Source organism: Mirounga angustirostris, unplaced genomic scaffold (genome assembly GCF_029215605.1).
Source record: "Mirounga angustirostris isolate CCGP_5_RB_7025 unplaced genomic scaffold, mMirAng1.0.hap1 SCAF_1, whole genome shotgun sequence".
NCBI lineage: Eukaryota > Metazoa > Chordata > Mammalia > Carnivora > Phocidae > Mirounga > Mirounga angustirostris.
The window spans coordinates 44,180,234-44,206,315 of record NW_026991709.1 but is presented as its reverse complement, the minus strand read 5'-3'; the positions used below and the strand labels follow the sequence as shown (position 1 = coordinate 44,206,315).

The following is a 26,082-nucleotide window of genomic DNA, read 5'->3' as shown; positions in this document are numbered from 1 at the left end:
TAAAAAGCACACATGTGTGTTAAAGATAAGTATCTACTTGGCTTAGAATTTTTGCTGCACTAATTCCTAGCTCTGTGACCTTGTAAAGGTTATTTAATGTACCTGAGTCTTGATTTCCATATCTTTCAATGGGGTAAAATTATTCTTGATTTCTAGGACTCATGTGAGTAAACTGCTTTTAACAAAGCCTCGCATATGGTAAATGCGTGATAAGTATTAACCATCTCTTCCTTTTTCACCTTAATCTACCCTACTTATTTTCTCCTGTATTCTCCTTTCTTCTTTCACCTTTCCTCCTGTAAATCCGTGGCTGGTGTCCAAAATGTTCATCTCAGTCAAGTACTATGTTTATCAAAGGGAGAAAAGAAATCTGAATCAATTATGCAAATATCAACATAAATAATTGGCCTTTCATGAAGTTTCCAATGCTCCTCTCTGTTAAAAGTGCCATGATTAAGACGCAGGCTTTAATCAGAAATAACTAAGTTCGAATTAAATCCCATCACTCACTACTTAACCTATAACTTCTTGGTATTTTGTGTTCCTTACTCTCTTTAAGGTGAAGTTTCTCTAACTGGGAAACAGAACTAAGATATACCTCATCAAGCTATTGTGAAAATAAGATAAAATTTTTAGCGCAGAGTCTGCAAATAGAAAACTTTGGGGCAAGCGTTACTTTTCAAACAATTCCGCCCCTTCTCTAAGTAATAAACCAGAAATAGTAGGGGAAAAAAAAAATCTCCCTTTCACAACACCTATGACAAGATCAGTAAGAGAACAATAGCAGTAAATATATTTGTAACTCTGTAAGTCCCTGTGTCTCCTCCTCACCAGTCTGCTTTGAAATGCAGCCTGGTCAAGACAAATACAACACTGGAGCAGGGATGTAACTCCTTCTGTTCCTCACACGATTCTTTGGCTATGACTACATGAAGCCAGTGATAATATAATCACTCATATTTTTGGTCATTTTTTTTTAAACAATGGAAAAGTAGCGCTTATAAACTTTATAAGTTCTTATAAATTACTTTGTATACCGAGAAAGGAAACGTATATATCTTGGAAGAAAATTTAAAAAAAAATGTTGCATTCGTTCTTGAAAGTAACTGTAATAAATTTGACATGCTTAATACAGTCAATAAATATTGATGTTTAATGAAAATAAGATGAATATATAAAGATAGTTTCAAAGATTTTCAGAAATGGTTTGATGAGAACTTTATGAGAATAAAATGAAAATTTCAGAAAAAAATAAAATCAGTCTATAAAACAAACAAATCTAAAGAAAAAATAGCCTGTTGAAAAAAGGAAGATTTAACTTTTCATAGAAATTTATAGTTGAAAACACACATGTTAAATGAGTAACTGTTGCTATAAAAGGTCAAATTCAAACAATATTTGAATGATTCTAAAAAATAAAACATTTTTCAGTCAACTTCTGTTAGATTTAAATTTGCAGATGTAATGGAAAAAGCAATGTAAAAATATCAACTTAGAATCTGATGAATGAGAAAAATAAAATTTCTAAAAAAAGGAAGAAAAGCTAACCCAAGTAGATTTGAATAACAGCTGAGTACCTCCATTACTGAAAATTTTGCTTAATTAGACAAAATCTAAATAAAAAGCTTCACAAACCACCCTTTCATTTTAACTTAAAATTAAAAAAAAGAAGAGAAATACATTGCAATGTCAAAATGATGCAAAATACATTAAACCATATTAAAAAGCAATTATAACCACAGCTAAAATGATACCAGTACTTGAAAAATTGTAGTTTGTAAATTACACAGCCTTAAATTACACGACTTTCAAAAGCAAGAACTCTCAGCTAACAAAAACCTAATCATAATATTTCTTTTTGTCAAGTTCAAAAAACACATACTGTAGTACAGATATTTTCTAATAAAAAACAAATTGTTAATATCTGTAAAATCCACTTACGATAATCTAAAGTTTATGGACAAATACTCACTGAGGTTACCAAATTTAATAAACCTATATACAAAAAACTGTCTTGAACTTATACACATAATTTTTTTTTATGAGAAAACATTTATATAGGAGACAGTCTAATGTTACTATATATAAACACTATATTAAAGACAGACTAATTTAAAAGAAAGCAAGGATTTTTATACAACATTCTCATTGGTTACAAGTTCTAATTGTATTTTAATCTTTTCTCTGGGATTTTAGTTATATGCTAAAATTAATACTACTTAGAGCCCAAATCCACTGTTCTTTTAATTATTGTAAGACCCTAAAAACCTAGCAAGGATGAAAATTTTAAAAACATAATTAAACTTACCCCATTTAATGGATATGTTTTCCATCCTAGCTCTCCTAGTACAGCTGTTGTATCAAGCAACACAACTGGAATTAAAAAAAAAAAAAAACTTACATGAATTTTTCAATTGAAGCAAAAACATTATTTAAATCATTAATGTCAACTACTTTTACTATTATTCATTGCATTAGTTTTAATATGCAGCATTACTTACTTTAAAATTAACTGTGTATACTAAATACTAACATAATAATACTAAGTAATGATAAAATACATGAGGTAGTTATAACTTATTTTCAAAATATGTAATTTGTGTTTAACAATGCTAAATAAAATAGATAAGTGAGCAACAGAATTAATAGTCATTTTTAGAATTTTTTTTTTAATTTTATTTATTTATTTGATAGAGACACAGCGAGAGAGGGAACACAAGCAGGGGGAGTGGGAGAGGGAGAAGCAGGCTTCCCGCGGAGCAGGGAGCCCAACGTGGGGCCGATCCCAGGACCCTGGGATCACGACCTGAGCCGAAGGCAGACACTTAACGACTGAGCCACCCAGGGACCCCAACAGTCATTTTTAATAGCTGGCTTTTAAAACTGATAAATGTTGATGGAGGTAATCAAGATGATGTGACTGCCAGTTGACCCTTGAGCTGGACCCAGGCAACGGGAGACTCCTCACTCCCCTCCCCCATCCTCAAAATGTAAGCTCTGCCTACTGTTTCGGTAGTGGGAGCTGTTCCAAGGACAGAGCCTTGAGAGAGTAACATGTTGTTGAGACCACCTCGATAGTATACATGACTGAACCCAGTTAAGGCTTCTATGCAAACTTTAAGATTCTGGTGGGTGGATATGGAATCTTGCAGCTGTCCAAGACAAGTTTCCTTGCTTATTAGCCCTCCCACCTACCAATCTGGAGTGGTCTGCCTCTTTCTGCAGTCTCTCTTGTCCTGCATGAATAGGGGGTCAGTTTGGGGACCAACAATGAAATAATCACCTTTGCTTTCCCCACCATTTTCATATATAGTCTTTCTATACCACAACAAAGAAGGAAAAACTGTTTTTTGGGGGGGGGGGTTTGTTTTTAAAGATTTTATTTATTTATTTGACAGACTGAGACAGCGAGAGCAGGAACACAAGCAGGGGGGGTGGGAGAGGGAGAAGCAGGCCTCCTGCCGAGCCGGGAGCCCGATGTGGGACTCGATCCCAGGACCCCAGGATCATGACCTGAGCCAAAGGCAGTCGCTCAACCAACTGAGCCACCCAGGCGCCCAAGAAGGAAAAACTGTTAAAGCAAGCTTCTGTAGCTCCTTTTTATGTTACTAAATGTCCTTATATATGATTTGCACAGTATGAAAACAACTCATTTTTAATAAATCTACTATCTTTAAAGCATAGATTACATTATTATTGTACGTGTGGGTATACTGACAGCTAAGGCAAAAGCAAAAATAAAAACCATGCATCTTTTTTCCTGACCAAAACTTACTCATAATCTGATCAAAAGGCAGACATAAAAACAAATGATTAGAACATATTCTGTTAAATTTTAAAATGGAAGATTATATAATAGCCTAGCGATTAAGTTACATCAGGGCTAGTACGGAGGTCTGGGAGAATTTCACAAAGGAGATGCAATTTGAGCTGACCTAGGACAAAGGGACTTTCAATTAGATGTGATAAGAAACAAATGGTTTACTTTTAGAATAAAGTAACTGAGCTACAACTAAATCAGTTTTCAGTTGCTGGAGTCAGAACTAGGAGTGGGGATTATTTGGGGAACTAGCAGGATTGATATGAGGTTGGAAAGATAGGTATCAAAAGGGAAGGATTTTTGTGGTGTTTCCAGGAGTTAAATGTGTAGGGCCCATGATTCAGATCTTTATTTTTAACTACTACCTCCAAGTCCCCTAGATGCCAGTAGACCATGGATCATACTCTGAGAAACAATGCTTTGGTATTTCATCATGAGTTTTAGATCTTCACATAGTCAAGAAAGTGGGGTTTTCTATTTGTAGTTTTAAAAAGTTCCACTGATAGTAGGCTATTTGGTGTCTATTGTAAGGATTCTGTGGTTTTTCTTATTTGAATCACTATGTTTTATTAATTTTTAAGTACGAAACCATATGTCAGTTTCTGAGATGAACTCTACTCATTGTAGAATATTCTTTCAGTACTGTTAAAATCAGTTTACTAAATATACATTTGTAAAACTGAGCTGTAATTCTTTAAATTTTATTGTGGAAAATTCTCAAACATATTTTAGAATATACAGAAAACAGTAAAATGAACCCTCATGTACTCATCACCCAGATTCAATAATTACCAACTTATAGTCAATCTTACTTCATCTATATATCTTTACCTACTCTCTCCCACTGCAGAATTTCTTTGAAGCAAATTCCAGTAATAATCATCCATAAAAATTTCAGTGTATATTTCTATGATAAAGAATCCTTTTAATATAGCAACAATATCTTAATTTATTACTGTAAGTAGTAATTCCTTAATGTCATCAAATATCCCTATTGTCTCAACTTAACTTGAACAGAAAAATCAAGTTCCAGATAAGTGCTATTCATTGCAGTGAGTTGACACTGTTCTTTGTTTTTTTGATCTAATTTCCTCCATTAACTTTTAAGTTAGATTTACTGAGGTTATGATTTACTTACAATAAAAAAATCACCCTCTTTAAATGTACATTTCTATAAATTGTGACAAACCCCCACATCCATGTAACCACTGCTACAATCAAGCTATGGAATATTTCCATCGCTCCCCAAATTTCCCCTGTGATCCTTTTTGCTGAATCCCTTCCACAGCTCAGCCACTGGCACCACTAATCTAATTTTTGTCCCTATGATTTTTGCCTTTCCCAAAACGTCAAATCAATGAAATCATATAGCATGAAGCCTTTTTGAGCCTGGTTCTTTCACGTAGCATAATGCATTTGTTATAAATAAAGCCAGTATAAACTTTCATGTATAGATTTTTATATGACCCTATGCTTTTACTTCTCCATGGTAAATAGGGATTCCTGGGTTATAGGGAGAGTACTTATTTTTTTTTTTTTTTAAGATTTTATGTATTGGTCAGAGAGAGAGAGAGTGTGCACAACAAGCAGGGAGAGTGGCAGGCAGAGGGAGAAGCAGGCTCCCTACTGAGCAAGAAGCCTGATGTGGGACTCCATCCCAGGACTTGTGATCATGACGTGAGCTACCCAGGAGTCCCAAGAATGCCTGTTTTTGAGAAACTGTCCAACTGTATTCCAAAATGGCATTAGCAGAATATGGTTTTCCAGTTGCTTCACATCCTCAGCAGGATTTGGTATTGTCCAGGTTTTAAAGGCATTCCAAGAGGTGTGTAACGGTATCTCATTGTTGTTTTAATATATTTTAATATATTATATATATTTAATATATTTTAATATATTTCTTTTTCACTACTTGAAAACAAATTTACTAAAAAAAAAATAGGTTATTTCGTCCCACATTCTAGGTTTTTCTAATTGAGATATCATTGAACATGCTCTCCCATTCCTTTATTTTCTTTAAATTGGTAGATTTAGTAGCTTGATCAGATTCAAGTTCCATTTATTTTTTATAAAATTACATACCAATGTCTACTAGGATCATGTTAAAAAGACTTGGGAACCAACTTTCATAGGCTTCCACTGGCCAAAAAATGGATAATCTGATCATATACACAAGGTTAATGCATTCATAATGATTCATAATGATAAAATATACCTACTGATAACTTTTGCAGAATACTAGGAAAGCATTATTTTAAAAACTGGTAAATAATCTGAAAACAAAACATTTTGCTTGTTCTATATAAACTACTTATGAATAAAAAATAGTTAATGAAGTAACATTTCTCTTATTGAAATAGTTCAGGTAATAAATGAAAAAAGGAATGACTGAATTAGGCTGTCTTTCTACTCTTAAAGAATTAATATATTTAGCAAATGGTTTTAAATGGCTGTTAACATCAACTAAAGAGAAAAAAAGACACATAAAGGGCTAGAGCTTTTTAAAAGGGTTTCTTATAAGTTTCATTTATTTCCTATTAACATACAATTCTAACAAGCCTGGAAATAAAAGAAAGTACAATAAGGATGGTATATATATATATATCATATATACAAACACACACACACATATACATTCATTCTCATACACACACACAAATTATACAAAAATATTTGATGGCATTTGGGTTCATTCAGTATAACAATCTCACATTTTAGATAAAAAAGCTGAAGATATCATTATAATAAATATTCAAAGCTATAAGTTTATCTCATTATCAAATGAACGTTATTTTCATTTTTGGTATATGTTACTGAAAAGAATTCAGAAGTATTAAAGACCAGTATGTAGTTCTGGGTACTCAAAAGTTCAATGTAACTTATGGAGCACATTTATACTTTTAAAATAATCATTATTTCCCTGCAGGCTGACAAAATAATGATACTAGTTCACAGTCCCCGTAGGAAGAACTTTCCATATATTTTCTTCTCCAAATAGTCTCCACATTGTCCTGTAAGTTGTTTCTTTTTTAAATACCCAATTAACAGATGAGAAAAATGAGCCTCAGAAAGGTTAAGTAGTTTTCCTTGAGATCAGAAACAAATTTGGATTCCAAACAAGGAGACTGATGCTAGAATGTCCTTTGTAAAACATTTAAAACTTTTAAATTTTTTAAGTGTTTTTCTTCTTACCCTTTATAAAAGTTTTTATTTAAATTCAAGTTAGTTAACACACAGTGCATTTTTAGTTTCAGGTGTATAATATAGTGATTCAACACTTCCATACAACACCTGGTGCTCATCACAAGTGCACATCTTCATCCCCATCACCTATTTCCCCTACCCCCTACCCCAATCCCCTCTAGTAATCATCAGTTTGTTCTCTGTAGTTCAGAGTCTGTTTCTTGGTTTGCCTCCCTTCACTCTTACTTTTGTAGATACAGAGAAACATCACTATTTCTTTTGCTGATCCCAAATCTTTTATCCTAGTTTTCTCATCAATGGATTCTACAGAAAATTTACTGGTACTACATATAAATCACACCATTTAAATCAAGGGGTTTATTGGAGCAGAGTGTTCAAAAATCTGTAATATTAAAGTCCACCAACAGAGATTCATTTTTCATAGACTGGCAAACTAATTAATTGATTAGTTGTTCCAATTTTTTTTTTCTAAAACTGCTAGGCTGCTTGGTTCTCAATATTTAGCATTTATAAACTGTGAAGTATATTCATATCAAAATAAACAAAAAAGGGAAATATGTATATACCTACAAAACTGTAGATCCTTAGAATTTTCTTATTTCTTATTAGCTTCAAGAAGCAAGATTTATAAAATTGTTTATTTTCCTCTTTAAACTGCAATCATACTTTTTAAAAATTCATAAGAACAGTAAAATTTCAAATTTGCATTCCTGACAAGTGAATGATAAACTGATACTAAAATAAAACTAAGGAGTTTGAGATTTTTAATACTATTACACGTGACAAATGTTTAAATTTTACTATTTGTTTCATACATAAAACCCCCACAAATTCAGGTTTTTCAGGCACACTAATTGCATTGAACCCAGCAAGGTGAGAGCTCCTCCTGCTGGCTTTAAACAAGTTATCTAGTCCCTACCAGAGTGCAAAAATACTGTAAACTTAAAGAGGAAGAAACCACTATGTTGACATAAACTTCAGTAAAAAGTCAATACTTTTTTATTTTTACTTTAATGGCAAGCTTTTAAATATAGCACAATTAATACCTATTATTTATGTAAGGAGTGCATATCAAAATATAATTATTCATATTATCAATAAGAAATTGGATAAATCAAAAATAAGTGTAAGGAGTAGTAGGCTGGTGGTATCAAAATAAAGGTTTGAAAATATGTTTATTTTGTTTAATAAGCAACATAATGCATAAATATGTTTGCTAAACCACATACAATTTTCCTATTAACTTTTAGAAATAAATATCCAGCATATTGTATTTCTCTCTGAAAATGTCTCTTAATTTATTAGTACTCCCTTTACTCATTCTTTTGGAAATTTTAAGAAAATTTCACTGTGTTCTAAAAGAAGATATCAAATGATAAAGACAAGATTGATAGTACTGGATTAAATGAGACTAATGAGTACCTAACATTAAAAAGCTCAATGCTAATTTCTTGTCCTTGAATAATTTATCAAGTCTTTATCTACATCCCTTTTAATAAGCTTAAGAGATATTTTAAAAACAATTAGGTTATGGGGCGCTTGGGTGGCTCAGTCCTTAAGCCTCTGCCTTAGGCTCAGGTCATGATCCCAGGGTCCTAGGATCAAGCCCCGCATAAGGCTCCCTGCTCAGCGGGGAGCCTGCTTTTCCCTCTCCCATTCCCCCTGCTTGTGTTCCCTCTCTCGCTGTGTCTCTCTCTGTCAAATAAATAAAATAAAATAAAATAAATAAATAAAATCTTTAAAAAATAAAAAAAAATAATAAAAACAATTAGGTCTATAGTATATAATAGGTCATCTTTACCCCAACTGCACAATAAAAAAAAGGACAGGATTTTATTTGTACATCATTTTGACAAATTAAGCAAAACAAATCAATCAACCCACTAAGAAAGCAGTTATTCTTTTAGGAAAATTTTGTTGTAAAAATTCGAGTTAATGGCATGTCAATTGAGTCCAAAGATTTACCAATATTCTCCAACAGACTTCATGTGAAAAAGAACAAAGCATTTCTTCTTACAATCATTCAATTTAGAGCCTTTATTTCACAGATAAATCCAAGAAAGGTAAAGTTACTAAGTTATTTAGTAACAACATAGTAGTAGAGGCTTCTGATAGTTAATTCTAGTCATGTTCCGCTGACTGTAACACACCCTACTAACACCCATAGCTCCAAATAAACTAGCTAATAAACAAAGGGAATGTTTCTGACATCACGACCAGATATAGTCAGAGAATACTTCTAATTATAGATAAACATGCATATATATATATATGTGTATGTATATGTATTTTTTATTTCTACATATTTTAGCACTCATCTGTTTGAATAGCATCCTGTTTAGATCTTGCTTTAAACTGACATTCACATTACTACATTAAATGATTTAGTTTTGACATAATCGCATATTTTTGATTGACAAAAATCACAGCTTCAATTTCCAGATCTGTGTAACTATGGGTATCTACCCTCACCACAAAGTCAGAATCAATATTTAATTCCTAAAAAAATTGAACACAGATTGCTTTAAGTAAACATGGGATTATTATGTTTACCTCTAGTATGGCCCTATGTGTTTTGGTATTATTTTAAGCCAACATTTTCCAAAGAGAATCATTCCTTCTTAAAAATAGCGAAACTACTTTTATCTAGAAACTGAGATCAATATTTGTTCATTAGGTGTATTTACAGCATTTTGTTTTTCATGCCTTTCTTAGTTCTGTGGTTGTTTGCCTATTTTATTTATTTATTTATTTATTTATTTATTATTTATTTATTTATTTTTTAAAGATTTTATTTATTTATTCATGAGAGACAGAGACAGAGACAGAGAGGCAGAGGGAGAAGCAGGCTCCCAAGGAGCAGGAAGCCCGATGCAGGACTCGATCCCAGGACCCTGAGATCATGACCTGAGCCGAAGGCAGACGCTTAACCATCTGAACCACCCAGGCGCCCTGCTTGCCTATTTTAATGTAGATGGTGTTCATGATTAATTTTCCTACCCCATGAGTAGTAGAGTTTGAAAATCCTATTTGAAAGATAAAGTAACATGAACACAGTGACATTAAACAGCTGTCTCAAATTTAGAGAATAAAATCAAAGCTAGAACTTTTGAGTTCATACCCTTCAGCTTTCTACTCTACTAGAAAATGACACCGTGGGCACCTGGGTGCTTCAGTCAGTTAAGTGGCTGCCTTGGCTCAGGTCATGATCTCAGGGTCCCGGGATCGAGCCCTGCATCAGGCTCCCTGCTCAGCGGGGAGTCTGCTTGTCTCTCCCTCTGCCTGCTGCTCTCCCTGCTTGTGCTTTCTCTCTCTCAAATAAATAAATAAAATATTTTTTAAAAATGATATCTTTTTCAGAAAGCAGGTTCAAACCTCTCTGCCTCTGTTCCTTCTGGAGAAAACAGATCACTCTTTCTCAGTTCTGATGGAAAAATAAGCTATAATAACCAGAAATTCTTTTCCTTCATTATCACTTAAATAGAGAAAAAAAACAAAAAAATCAAGCTAGTTTCCTATTTAGAAGGCAAGTTATACTTGGAGTTAAGAACTGCTACTGAAGGGGTGCCTGGGTGGCTCAGTTGGTTAAGCAACTGCCTTCGGCTCAGGTCATGATCCTGGAGTCCCGGGATCGAGTCCCGCATCGGACTCCCTGCTCAGCGGGGAGTCTGCTTCTCCCTCTGATCCTCCCCCTCTCATGCTGTCTCCCATTCTCTCTCTCAGATAAATAAATAAAAAATCTTAAAAAGAAAAAAAGAAAAAAAGAACTGCTACTGAAAACCTTATCAATAAAGGTTGATTAAAAATATAACTATTAGTGTTCATCCTCACTTCCACATCGTCCTATTTTCCTCAAAGAGCCTCTATACTGTTATCCTGCTTGACACAGCTTTATTTGCTTCATCTTAAATCATTTTTAAAGCCTGCCATTAAGACAGGCAAGCTTACCCCATAGACCCAAGGAGAACCCAGATGTGGATCTGGTCCATGATAAAGTCACCAAATGACAGGTGCACCCCTAGGCTCCTGAGCAAGGTCAGTAAGACTTATCAATGAGTCACCTCACAAGTCATGCTTTCCTCATCAAACTGTTCAATTATTTCTATAGATTTAAAAAAAAGGAAAAGAAATTTGGCATGTTCCTATTTAAGAGCAAATATAATTCTTTCATTTTGGCATCCTCAGCACTTTGATCTATAAACTAAGTAGTTTTGTGTAGGACCTGTATTATTTCCATTTGTTTCAATTACACAGAGATTAAATAGGTAGGAAAGACTATTTGGCTTTGGTTTTAGATTTGCTAGTCATACATTTAATAAATGTGATTTTTTTTCATCTGTCACAGGAACTCACAACATACATATTCCCCAATTAGCCCAAACCATTGGTCCTTCTTCCCATCCCTTACACAGCATTAGAGATGCTTCTTTCCTTTCTAGTGCCTTCTTTTCTTATATTCCTCACTTGTCTTCCATTACTTTGGACACTTCCTATTTTTTTTTTGGAAGAATATTATGAAACTCAAGGTTTGAAATGCATTTAAATATTGTTTTTATAGTTCGGTAAAAACAGATTGTGACTACTTATTTGAAAGTCTTATCTAGTCCTATCTACAATATAATGGCCATCTCAATGTAAAACCATTTCTACATGATGGAACAACAGTCTAAAAAAATTATGAAACCGTTACTCTAAAAGGAAATAATAATGGTCTTGCACTAAGAAAGAAATAATGAGTTTCACTAGAATCTAAGAGAAAAGTATATGAGTAAAGGAAAGACTTCTTTTTTACCCTGGAAAATGGAAGGGAATTTTTCCCTTTGCAATATTGTTTTGTTTTTTTTTTTTTTCCTCCATTACACTTACATGGACATAACGGAAATCATTTTTAACTTCCTTCATTAGGACATGTGTCGTCACAAAAATGTTACTTGATTTTACTTTAAGACATGTTGACATTATTTCAACATTTATTTAGTCTGTTATATTTAAGATGCTATATTAGCTATTTCAGGATATAGAAAGTTTATGAGATACTATGTGTAGCCTCAAAGAGTACCTGATGTCATTTTTTCATTCATGTGCATGAATAAATGAATGAATGAACGAAAAGATGAATAGATGAATGGGCATGGGAACAAATTCATGTCTTGGGAAAAAAATATTCTTAACCAACTACTGAAAAAGCAGTGCAGGATTAGTTGGAAGGTAGGCACTGGACAAAATTTAAGTGGCCATTGTGCTTACTTTTTAAGGGAGAAGGTCAAAGGCTACTCACATATGACCTCTCTAAGAGGTAGTTAAGGGACAAAGTGGTCTTTGGAAAAAATAAAATCAAAGTAGGCATTTGTTCTGAGCTCAGAATGGATTGTTAGAAGACAAATACTTTCTATAACTTTTGGGGTCCTTTTCTCTGCTCCACCTGGCCCCAAGCCTTTCATCAAAGAGTGCCCTTAGACTGCTTGCTCTCAGTCCAAACTCTGTGCATCTATCACCATCTCTCACAGTGCACAGTGTTCAAATGATCCCTTATCTGCTGCCCCACTGAAAACACTCATCATATCAAGAAAACATTTTCACTAAAATAGCACACAAATGTGTTTATGAATACTCATTTCCTCTTATCCCTTCCTGCATTATTTATTTATCCAACTTAAATTTGAATTGATTACAGCACCCTTTGGGTAACAGTGAACTTGGGACTCTTTCATGGTATAGCTAATATCACACCACATAAGCAATTCCTCATAGACTGTATTGAAAAAGAACTCCTAAAACTCCAACTTCTATCATCCAAAGAAATTACCCTCTGTTTAGATTATACTGTGTGCCTATGTAAACTTAGCCAAGTCATAATTCTTATTCTACCAATTCTTGGGATTTGCTCCGCCCTTAACCAAGTTATTCTCTAATTTTTAGTATCCATCCCAACCTGGCTCTCGACAGACTCTGATCTTTTTAGCCATTCTTCCAGGATAGCATGCATGACTTAGTATGTAAAAACAAGAGTAACAAACAAAAGTTTGCTTATTGTGTCATGGGTCATGATTGTCTCTTCTTTGCCCTTTGAGTTTCTCTTGTTAATCTACCCCAAGTGTCTTCAAACAAAACAAAACAAAACAACCAAGAGTCTTCTAAGAGAAAACTAAGAACAGTGGCTTTTTTTTCCCTTAGATTTCCCCATCCACTCTCTCCAGCTACTTCCAGAAATATCATCCATACTCTAGCTTTAGTCTCTAAAAAAGACACAGCCAAATTGTCAATTGAAGATTCTTCTCTACAGCAGCTAACTAAACCGTCCATGAACACTTAGATTTAACAGTCAGCTACTTATGAAACATGATTGTCATGTCATAAAACTTGATAATCTGTTCATACAATAATGCATATTTCAGGAGAGATGCTGCAAAAGAATAATTTAAATAAAATGTAATTTTTAACCCTTTTACCATAATTTCACCATCCTTGGCTGCCTAAGAAATGTGTGCTGTCTCCTGAATCACTAAATTGAATTATACTGAGATTTTAGTAAAGTAATATTGCCTGTGGAAGAAAATAGCCTGTAATGAGAGAAATGGGCAGGAAAAATATGAAGACAAAATATAAAGACAACTAGTTGTCATATCATTTACACATAAAACATCTTTTAGCATAATTATTTGATAAATAAAGTCATGAGAATTATGTAGGACAACTTCCTACTGAAACTACTGAGGAAATGACAGGGCAAATGTGATGCCAGATTTAGAGGTACATGAACTGTAAGACAGCTGATCTTTTGTGGCATATTTCTACACTGCAGACAAGTAAGGAGGAGGAATGGTTCATAAATGAAACATTTACAAATGTGACCCAAGCCAAGAGCAGCATGGTTTCAGTATATAGAAAAGAATGACAGATGGACATTTTATTGTTGGCAGAAATAAAAGAAAAAAACAAAACAACAACAACAAATAGGCATTATCATCATTATCCTGAAGGGAAGGCAAGTCATTAAGTGCTTTTGTGAAAGTGTTTATCATCAGGATCTTGTGCAATAAAATAAATGCAATAAAAATGATAATGGCATTTTAACATTTAGGCAAATGGAAACTATTTTATCCAACACAGCATAATTAAAAGTAAGAAAGCGGATGCAGGTTTTTATAAGACACTGATCAATTTTAATTTATTGATTACCCAAGACATGAATTATGGAAGAAATTTAAAATGTTGAGAAATTTCTTTTGGTGAGGTCATCAGGATCCAAACTCTATCCTCAGCTGCCATGACTGAGAAGCTCAATTTTTATCCTTCCAAAGAGGAATGATCATATTTTAGGAGACTGATTCCTGCTAATCAGACATACAGGAGACTAATCTATAAATAAGGATAATTTATTCACTGATGATTTGTCTCCCCAAGGAATCTCTTTCCTTGAACGTAAACACATTCAAGAGACTAAATTATAGATCAAAGATTTCTAGGAAAGTACTAAATTACTGGAAAGGAGTAACCCTGTTTCGCTTTTCAATCCTCTAGGTCTATTTCCATGTAAGGAATTCACAATTTTACCTACCCATTTTAAAGCTCCTAACTTTGAATAGTGCTGAAGAAACAATAAGAAGTTTTCTCCTTCTAAAAAAGAAATTTTTTTCTAAAAGAAGAAAATACATATATTGCCAACTTATTATAACTCTGGCATTCCATTAGCCTAAAGAGATCCATGTCCCATTTCTAACTTATAAAATGAGAAGAATAATTTTTGTTTTTAAGCCATTTCAAACACTATTTACAAGGCATATTAGAGTCTCCATAGTTATAGCCTATCTTTTATTGGTTAAATTTTGGAAAGACTAATTTTTATTTTTTGGGAAGAAAACTGGTTTTATGTGTAGATTCTCATTAATTACAAAGTAGCATGTGTTGTTGTTGTTGTTGTTTTCCCAAGAAAGTTTCTTCCATGTGAGTAAAACAAATCCCAACCACTGAATTTTATATGGTTTCAAATAAGGACAGAGAATAACATTTGTGGCCATGCTGCATGATTTTGGAAAGAATCTAAACTTTTAGGCATAGAGTCCACAATTGGTTGGACAGATTGTTTTCGTTTCAGACAACTCTGTAGTGCGGCCCTTATTTTTATCAACCAAGAATGAGAAGAGTTTTCAAAACTTAAAACCATTGATTTGTCAATGCAGATAGTTTCTGAGGACCTCAATGACATTATTTGATCATATAATCCCAAACTGCCATATTCTGAATAATGCACAATTGTACATTCTTCGGGAATCTGTTACTTCTTGTTTTCTGTCTTCAAGCTTTTCAGAAAAAACTTACCAGTTTGAGGGTTTCAACTAATATTTCAATGTTAACAATCTTCAAAACAGTATCTCCAGCATAAGTCTCTTTTATGCATCACAGTTCAGAGGTCCCTTATCTGTTCACAAACTGGCCTCTGTACATGGAAGGCAAGGACATACCAAAGAAAGAGAGGGAAACCATTTCAGATTGGTAGGTGGCAGGTTTTAATAAACAATGGAACATACATAAAAGCCTTGTCTTAGGCAGCCACAAGATGAGTGTACCTCCACACCTGCCTGCCAGATCTTAAGTTTGTAGAAGCCTCAACTGGGTCCACTCACATGTACCATTCAGATGGTCTCAACAACATCTTACTCTCTTTAGACTATGTCCTTGGAACAGCTCCCACTGTAAGAACAGTGGGCAAAACTGTACATTCCAAGGACAGTGGACTTGGTGAGAAGCCTTGATTACCCAGGGCCAGCTCACTGGTCAGATGGTAGCCATATCTTCTTAATTACTTCCTCCAATACCCCTCAAACTTAATAAGTCCACATTTGACTTGACTTGATTATTTTCCCATGAACAGATACCACCTCCTGATTTCCTGATTTGAGTTACTGGCACCAGCATCTGCCCAAGTACACAAATTAGGAATCTGCATTCAATCCTTGACTCATCCCTCACTGCTCATCTATCATTTTGCAAACCATATATTGCAAGCAGAATAATGACCCTCCCACCCACCAAAGTTGTTCATGTCCTAATCCCAGAAACGTGTGAATATGCTATGTTACATAGCAAGGGAAATTAAGGCTGTAGAATGAATTAGATTGAGAACAATCTGACCTTAAGGTAGAGAGACTATCCTAGATTATCCAATATGTAATTATCCCAATGTAATAATCAATAAAGGTCCTTAAAAGTAGAAGAGAGAGTCAGAGGAGGTTGTGACTACAGAAGAAAGGCACAGAGAAATACAACCTTGCTGACTTGAAGATGGAGGAAGGCAGCCATGAGCCAAAGAATGTGGGCAGCCTCCAGAAGCTGGAAAGGGCAAGGAAATGGGATTCTTCCCTATAGCCTCCAGAAAGGAACACAGTCCCACTGACACCTTGATTTTATAAGTCTTTTTTTTTTTTTTTAAGATTTTATTTATTTGTCAGAGAGAGAGAGTGCACAAGCAGGGGGAACATCAGTCAGAAGAAGAAGCACACTCGCCACTGAACAAGGAGCCCGATGCGGTACTCCATCCCAGGACCCTGAGTTCATGATCCTAGCTGATGGCAGACGCTTAGCCGACTGAGCCACCCAGTTCCTAGCACCTTGATTTTAGCCTAAAGAGATCCATGTCCCATTTCTAACTTACAAAATGATAAGAATAAATTTTTGTTTTTTAAGCTACCAAACTGAAGGTAATTTGTTACAACAGCAATAGAGAACCAACACATTAAACTTCCTAAACCATCTTCAAATCTATCAGTTTTTCTATTCGCTACCTATTTCATCTCTCAACTGGACTGGGGTCCCTTGTCCTCTCCATTAACTTCCACAATGCAGCCTCAGGGATCTGCCTAAAATACAAATCTGATTTTTCCATCCTTTACTCAAAATTCCTCATTGGTTCATCTTATGACTTGGAAAATTCTCCCAAAATATTTGCTATAAATGTGCACTTATTTCTTCATAATACATACATTAACATTCTACCAGATTCTGAGTATAAAGGTGAATCAAAATAAACATAGCCCATGTCTTCAGGGTTATTATAACCTAATGTGAAAAACAGAAAATAAACAAAATATAAAATAAATATATAACTATGTTATGAGAAGTGCTATGAATCTAATTTAGATTGTAGGCTCACAGAAAGCCTCTAAAAAGAGAGTCATGATTATAGAGTGGAGCTATTTTCTATATTCCTTTTAGATTCATGATGTGAAAATTGGAGAAGACATGAAATAAGGTATTGCTGAGTTATTTTTAACCCAGTCTTTCTCTCATTTTTTTGGTGCTAGAACCTCTTTGCCACTGAATATACTCTAACATTCTAAGGTAAAATGTTCAAGAAAACACAGTAAAATAACTGCTGCCTTTCAAGATATCCTTTTCACTGCATGTAAGACACTTCCTGGCTTGATCTCATCTGTCTGTCCTACTTCTTCTTCTGCAGTACCCCATCCCTGCTCTACATTACTCTGATATACTGGTAATGCTCAAACTCACCTCATCCTCTCGCCTCTCTACATTTCATGCTATTCTTTTCTTACTGGAATTTTCTCACTTTTTTGGTCCTGGAAAAAGTCTCCTAGTCATCACTTATGGCTTAGCCTAAATGTGATGTCTTATAGAACCTTCCTAAACTCATCCCCAAAAGATGTACATGCTCTTATTCTCATGTGCCCTTGAAATCTGTACATACTTCACAAACAGTAATTATCTTACTTTATTTTACTACAGTGTAAGTTTCTCTTTGTGTAACTGTTTTTCCATATAATCTAAAATCCTTGAAGACCAAAACCATGTATTTTCACTCCCACAATCTTCCTGAATATTGATTATTTTAAAAATGAATAATTAAATGGATTAGCAAAATGAGAATAAATAAATGAGAAATTTAAAATAACTAGTTAGTAATATGTATTATGCCACAGTTAGTAAATGGCTCAGAATGTCGATAAAAATGGACAACTCAGAGTACACAAACAAAAAAATAGTACCTACAAAGTACATTGGAGTACATTGGAGAGGGAGTAGCTAAGGTCCTGTGATTATAAATCCAATGGTCCAAAAGCAATAAATAATAAAATAACTTTGTGCTTTCTTATCAGATTGTTACAAAAGAAATTACTAGAGCAGAGTTGAAGCACTGGCAAAGTCACAGCGATAATCCTGAAATCCTGATGTTATGGAAAAGAATAAAAATTACTACTGAAATGAAATCATAGTGATTCAGGAGCCTCAAGTATTTAAGCAAAAAATATTTCAATGGAAACCAAATAGGACAGATTTTATATATATAAAATAAAATATATTTGAAGTAGTTAAGCATATTCTTTTCATATTGGTTATATATATAATCTTATAATTAATAATATGTAAATAACTAATCTGAAAGAATACACTCAAATATAAGGGAAAAATACCTATGAACAAGAAGAATCATCTACACACAATAAAATAAATCAGTTGGTGCTCCCGATACAGAAAAGTTGATGTATTATGGCCACTGGAATTGAAGAATGGCTAAGGAAAGGAACATCAGATGGAATTAAAAGGCATTTTAAAAGCTATAGAAGTTGCTAAAACATCTTTGAAGTTAAATATAAGAAACCTACTGATTTGACATTTTCATCTTGAAGTGACCAGAATGATATGACAATTTTATACAGCCCCCATATTTGGTTGGGTTTTCAGGTAAATTCAAACTTCCAGTAAATTTATTTTTATTAGACTAGATATATTGAAACCTCATAAAATGATACAGAATATTAATAAATCTCCATACCTAATATGCTCTAAGATATAGTTATAAATTTTGATGACTTTCGCTTTGCGTCTTAGAGGCGCAAACTGTGGACATAAGGAAGTATGGAAGCCCCTACAAGATTTCACATTATTACTAGGGAAAGGGTCCTTTCTCTTTTAAACAGGGGAGCCAAACTGACAATAACCAGGAAGAGGTAGGTTGATCTGACTCTGGGGTCAGTGGCAATTATCTCCTATACCCTCTATTATAAGAGCAATAATACACTAGTCATCTTGTTTATGGAGAAATAGATGATGTACTCAAAGGAATTCCATAAAACAACTGTAAGAGAAACCTATTAAATGAATAGTTTTGCCTACGGCCCCAATCCCAGATAAGTAAGCTACTGATGTGAGAAACACCAGACATACTCTTTCACTTCATCATCATCACTTTTATCAACTATCTATTGAGTACTTAGTAAACCCAAGAAATGTACAAGAGACTCAAGTACATATGAAATGGAGCAGAGGTCCATATGGTCAGAGGAACATAAACCATTTTGCATTAGGAAATGTTTTGTGAGATGAACAAAATACTCCAAAAACTAAGTAATATACTGTACCGCATAAAATTCTTAAAAATAGAGTGCCTGAGAACATTCTGTAAACTAACCCAAACTCATGAAACTGAGTGACAAGGAAACAATTTTGAATTCATCCTATCCAAAAGATTAAACTTTGATGAACATTCTCTTGACATAGTATTGGACCCATGTTGATAAGAACTGGAATTTCTAGTTTTATCTAGAAGATTAATACTCTAGTTGCTCCAGGCCAACTCCAAAATGTCACATATTATAAGGAAATGTTCCTACCATACCATCATAAATAATGGGACTAAGCTAAAACATTTAGTCAATTTAAAAAACAAAACACAATTTGCAAATATGTATTTCTTCACTTAAACCTTTCTTATATTCCTCTTTAAGATGATATTTTCTCCAGTATTCCCTAAGTTCAACAAAAATTCTGAGCAACTCTCAAGTGACCAATATGTCATACAGGATCTTGACATTCATCTCAAGCCTTTTTTCTTAGCATTCTATCCCTCAAATCCAGCATTCCAGGCTTTACTGAATTTATATCATGGTTTCAAAAACCTCAAATTCTTTGGGCTTTCTCACAAACTAATATCATCTCACCTTGGTGACTACCTACTCACCCTTGGTCTCAGTTTACATGACAGTTCTTGTTGGAGGCTCTCCTGACCTCTTTTACGTAATGATGGGGAAGTGTCATGTTTAATGGGCCTTCTTACTAATGCATATTTTACAGCTGAAAAGCATGAAACTGTTTACTGTTAAGTATTCAATCATTTATTTCCCAGAAAAGAATAAGTTTCATAAGTTTAGAGACCAGAGTCACCTTGTTCAGCAACCTTTGTCTAGGATCTAGTAGAATGAACTATCAGAAGGCTATCATTAAGAGTCTAAATGAGAAATAATACCTCTCTCGCTGTCTCTCTCTCTGTCAAATAAATAAATAAAATCTTTAAAAAAAAAAAAAAAAGAAATAATAATAGCCTTAGCATAAAAAAATTCTCCCAACTGATCAAGGCCATGGTGAACTCTATTCCCTCTAAATATACTTAGTATGCCCAGCTAATTTTTGCTTCTCACTTGAAACTTACCATATGTCAGTTTATATTATTTATATATAACTTCATATCACAGATAAGGAATATAGACCCAGAAATATGAGAAGACTACTAAAGTTCACTTAGGTAATTAGTGTTACCACCAGATTAAAATCCATATCTGAGCTGAAGATCAAGATGTCAGAGTAGGAAGAAACTGATCTCTTTCCACAGACACACCAAAACTACAACTGTATATAGAAAAACTCAGAATGAACCTAAAGACTAGAACAGCTTTTTCACAACTAAAGATATAAAGGAAAAGCCACATTGAGATGAGTAAAAAGGGCAAAGATATGATCTAGTCAGGACCCACACCCCTAGCACAGCAACCCAAAAGTGGGAGGCATATCATAAACTGGAGGCCCCTCTTGGGGAGCAAGGGGTTTAAGCCTTACATTGGGCAACTCCACCCTGGGGATCTGCACTGGGAAAACAAGACCCCATCACATCTGGCTCTGAAAATCAGCTGGACTTAACTACAGGAGAAGCAGATGGCTACAGTAAACTGAAACTCCACTCTTAAAGGGCCTACATACAAACTCACTCACTCTAAGACCGAGCACAGAGGCAGCCGTCTGAAAAGGTCCTGGGCCATATATGAAAGAGATTTATTAACCAATTTTAGGGCATGTGTCAGAGAAGCAAGGATCTGTAGGAACCCTCCAGAAATGGAAGTGCAGGCATGCTCTATTTTTCTTACTCTCCTTCTCCTTAGCTGGCCCAACACTGGTAGGTGCCATGTCTGACATTCTCCATCTGCTTTGCCAGCTCCACTCATTCCTCCCCATTGCTCTCTTGCAGACCTGTCCCTCCTAACACACCCACCCAACAGATGCCCCTCCAAAATATCTCTCACCCTGCCATAAACAATGGATGACCTCAGCAAAGACTATAACCCTCCCCACAAAGCAATTCCCATCCCACTATACCCAGTAGGCAGTCTCATCCAGATCTAGCACTGGCTCTTGACCCACCACCCACCCGGTAGGCAGTTTTGTTTGGATCTGGTGCTAACCCAAGTGGCTCCCACCTTGCCAAACCCCCAGACCATAGCCATGACTGGAACCAGCACCCACACCCTGATGCACCCAGTAGGCACCTCAGGCTGGACAAACACCTTCCCAAAGAGACTCTACATGAGGAGGACCTGTCCCACTCACCAGTGCATGTGGAGCAGCTGCAGCTAACCACAACAAGAGGACTCACAGAGCCAACATAGGGGTCACCCCTGGAGCACCTGGCTCTGGTGATCTGGAGGGGGAATTGTGCTTCTGGGTTCCACAGGACACTTTCTACATAAAGCTACTCTTTCAGGATCAGGAGATGAAACTGATACACTTCACACACAGAAACAGAATCTGGCAAAATGAAACACCGGAAAAATAAGTTCCAAAGCAAATAATGAGACAAAATCTCAGAAAAACAACTAAAGAAAATAGAAATAAGCAATCTACCTGATAAAGAGTTCAGAGCAATGGTCATAAAGATGTTCATCAAACTTGGGAGAATAGATACACAGATCAATGGAACAGAATAGAGAGCCTAGAAATAAACCCATGTGTATATGATCAATTAATCTATGACAAAAGAGGCAAGAATATACAGTGGGGAAAAAAAAACAGTCTCTTCAACAAATGGTGCTGGAAACACTGGATAGCTACCTGCAAAAGAATGAAACAGAACCACTTTCTTATACTATACATAAAAATAAACCCAAAATAGATTAAGGACCTAAATGTGAGACCTGGAACCATAAAATTCATAGAAGAAAACATAGGCAGTAATCTCTTTGACATCAGCTGTAGAAACATTTTTCTAGGTATGTCTCCTCAGGCAAAAGAAATGAAAGCAAAACTAAACTATTGGGACTAAACCAAAATAAAAAGTTTTTGCACAGTGAAGGAAACTATGAACAAAATTAAAAGGCAACCTACTGGATGGGAGAAGATATTTGTAAATGATATATCCAATAAGGGGTTAATATGCAAAACATATAAAGAACTTACATAACTCAACACCAAAAAAACCCACAAACAATATGATTAAAAATGGGCAGAAGGGGGGTACCTGGGTGGCTCTCAGTGGGTTAAGCAGCCAACTCTTGATTTCAATTCAGGTCATGATCTCAGGGTCCTGGGATGGAGCTCTCAGCTCTGCACTCAACGGGGAGTCTGCTTGGAGATTCTCTCCCTCTGCCCTCACCCCTCCAATTCACACACACTCTGGCTCTCTCTCTCTCAAATAAATCTTTAAAAAATTGGCAGAGGACCTGAATAGATACTTTTCCAAAGAAGACATACAAATGGCCAACAGACACATGAAAAGATGCTCCACATCATTCATCATCAGGGAAATGCAGATCAAAACTATAATAAGATATCACCCCACACCTGTAAGAATGGTGAAAATTAAAATCACAAGAGATAATAAGCATTGGCAAGGATGTGGAGAAAAAGGAAACCCCATATACTGTTGGTGCAATGAATGCAAATTGGTGCAGCCACTGTGGAAAGTAGAATGGAGGTTTCTCAAAAAATGAAAAATAGAATTACCATATGATCTAGTAATTCTACTACTGGGTATCTACCTCCCAAAAATGAAAGCAATCATTTGAAAAGATATATCCACTCCTATGTATATTGCAGCATTATTTACAATAGCCAAAAATATGGAAGCAACCCAAGTGTCTATCAATAAAGGAATGGATATAGAAGATGTGGTATGTATGTATATGTGTGTGTACATATATGAAATAAAGGGGATCCAGAGTACACTTATCTTGACAAGTACTTGGCAATGTATGTATAAATTTGTAATGTATAAATGTGTATCTTTGGCAATGTATAAATTTGTTGAATCATTATATCATACACCCAAAAATAATATAACAGTGTATTAATTATACTTCAATTAAATAAATAAATGGCCATAACAAAAGTAAAGAAAATAAATCTTAGTGGTAAAAGAAAACATACAGTAAAAGTAGTGAATCAACCACTTACAAAGCTAGTATGAAAATTGAAGTACAAAACTAATAAAATCAAGTACATCTTCACGCACGTCTCAGTGGCTCAGTCAGTTAAGTATATCTACAAGAACTACATAAGGGATACACAAAAAAGTGATGTCCAAAATGATGTCAAAAACATAAAATGTTGTGTAAGGGTAAAAATGTTGTGCTTTTAGAGGGTGTTTAAGTTTAAGTGACTATCAACTTAAAATGTATACATATATAGATAGGGTGTTATATATGAACTCATGGTGACCACAAAGCAAAAATCTATTATAGTATATACACAAAAAAATAATGAAAGGAAGCCAAATATAACACCAAAGAAGTCATCAAATCACAAGATAGAAAGAGAAGAAAGGAACAGAGAAGAACTAAAAACAGCCAGAAAACAATAAAACGCAGGTAAGTGTCTATCTATGAATAATTACTTTAAATGTAAATGGACTAAGTACTACAATCAAAAGACATAGGCTGGCTGGCTGAATGGATAAAAAATAAAAAAACAAGACCCATCTATATGCCGCCTACAAGAGTCTCACTTCAAACCTAAAGACACATACAGACTGAAAGTGAAGAGGTAGAAAACGATGTTCCATGCAAATAAAAACAAAAAGAAAGCTGCTGTAGCAATATTTATATCAGAAGAAATAGACTTTAAAACAGACTGTAATAAGAGATGAAGAAGGCATTACATAACATAAAGGAGTCAATCCAACAAGAAGATAGTTTTATCTTTGTAAATATGTACCCAAACATAGGGACACCAAAATATGTCAAGCATATATTAACAGACTTAAAAGGAGAAATTGACAGTAATGCAATAATAGTAGAAGAGTTTAACATCCACTTACATCATAGATCATCCAGACAGAAAATCAATATGGAAACAGTGGCCTAAACAACACATTAGACCATGTGGACTTAATAGATATATGCAGGACATTCTATCCAAAACCAGAAGAATAAATATTCTTTTCAAGTGCACATGGAACATTTGCTAGAATAGATCACGTATTAGGCCACAAAACAACTCACAATAAATTAAAAAAAACTGAAATCACAAGAATCTTTTCTGACCACAATAATATGAAACTAGAAATCAATTTTTAAAAAGGAAAAACACAAAGTTGCGGAGTCTAAACAACATGCTACTAAAGAGCCAATGGGTCAACAAAGAAATAAAAGGAAAACAAAAATATCTTGAGGCAAACGAAAACAAAAATACAATGTTCTAAAATTGATGGGATACAACAAAAGCAGTTCTAAGAGAGGAAGTTTATAGTGATATAGGCCCACCTTAAATGTCAAATAAACAATCTAATGTATACCTAAAGGAATTAGAAACAGAAGAACAAAAAAAAAGCCCAAAGTTAGAAGGAAGAAAATCATAAAGATCACAGTGGAAATAGAGACTAAGAAAATAGAAATGATCAGTGAAACTAAGAGCTGGTTTTTTAAAAACATAAAGAAAACTGATAAACCTTAAGCCAGACTCTTCAAGGGAAAAAAAAAAAAGAGAGCCCAAATAAATAAAATCAAAAATGAAAGCGAAGTTACAACCAATATCACAGAAATACAAATATATTATGAGACTACTACGAACAATTATAAGCCAACACATTGGATACTCTAGAATAAGTGGATAAATTCCTATAAACATACAATCTTCCAAGATAGGCCAGGAATAAATAGAAAACCTAAACAGACTGATTACTAGTAATGTAATTAAATCAGTAATCAAAAAACTCCCCAAAAACCAAACGTCACAGGTGAATTCTACAAAACATTAAAAGAAGAGTTAACACCTATCCTTCTCAAACCATTCCAAAAAACTGAAGACAAAGGAATGCTTCCAAATATATTCTCTGAGGCCAGCATTCCCCTCATACCAAAACCAGACAAGGACATCACAGAAAAAGCAAATTATAGGCCAGTATCACTGATGAACATAAATGAAAAAATTCTCAACAAAATATTAGCACACCGAGTTCAACAATACAGTTGAATCATACACCATGATCATGTGGGATTTATTCCAAGATGCAAGGATGATTCAATATCTGCAAATGGATCAATATAATGTACCATATTAACAAAATGAAGGATAAAATTATATGTTGCACAACAGATGCAGGAAAAAACATTTGACAAAATTTAGCATCCATTTGTGATAAAAACTCTCAAAAAAGTGGCTACAGAGGGGAACATACCTCAACATAATAAAGGCCATATATGACAAACCCACAACTAAAATCATACTCAGTAATAAAAAGCTGAAATCTTTACCTCTAAGATCAGGATGAGAACAAGGATGCCCATTCTCACCACATTTATTCAACAAGCAGAATCAGCAATCAGACAAAAGAAGAAGAAGAAGAAGAAGGAGTAGGAAGAGGAGGAAAGGAAGGAACCAAAAGGATGGAAAGGAAGGAAGGGCAGGGAAGGAAGGGGAGAAAGGAAGGAAGGGGACCCACATTGGTAAGGAAGAATTAAAACTGTCACTATTTGCAGATGACATAATACTTTTTTAAAAACCATAGATACCCCAATAAAAACCATTCAAACTAATAAAGAATTCAGTAATGTTGCAGA

The 26,082-nt window shown here is 34.5% G+C and overlaps 1 protein-coding gene across 1 annotated transcript in view; it reads right to left on the bottom strand.

Annotated features, from left to right (window-relative positions):
* Positions 1–26,082, bottom strand: part of EPHA6 (EPH receptor A6) — an 833,569-nt gene that overhangs the window by 757,905 nt on the left and 49,582 nt on the right. The window contains exon 2 of the mRNA XM_064580423.1: positions 2,309–2,373. Coding sequence (XP_064436493.1) covers positions 2,309–2,373 — 65 coding nt within the window. The remainder of the gene's footprint in view (positions 1–2,308; positions 2,374–26,082) is intronic.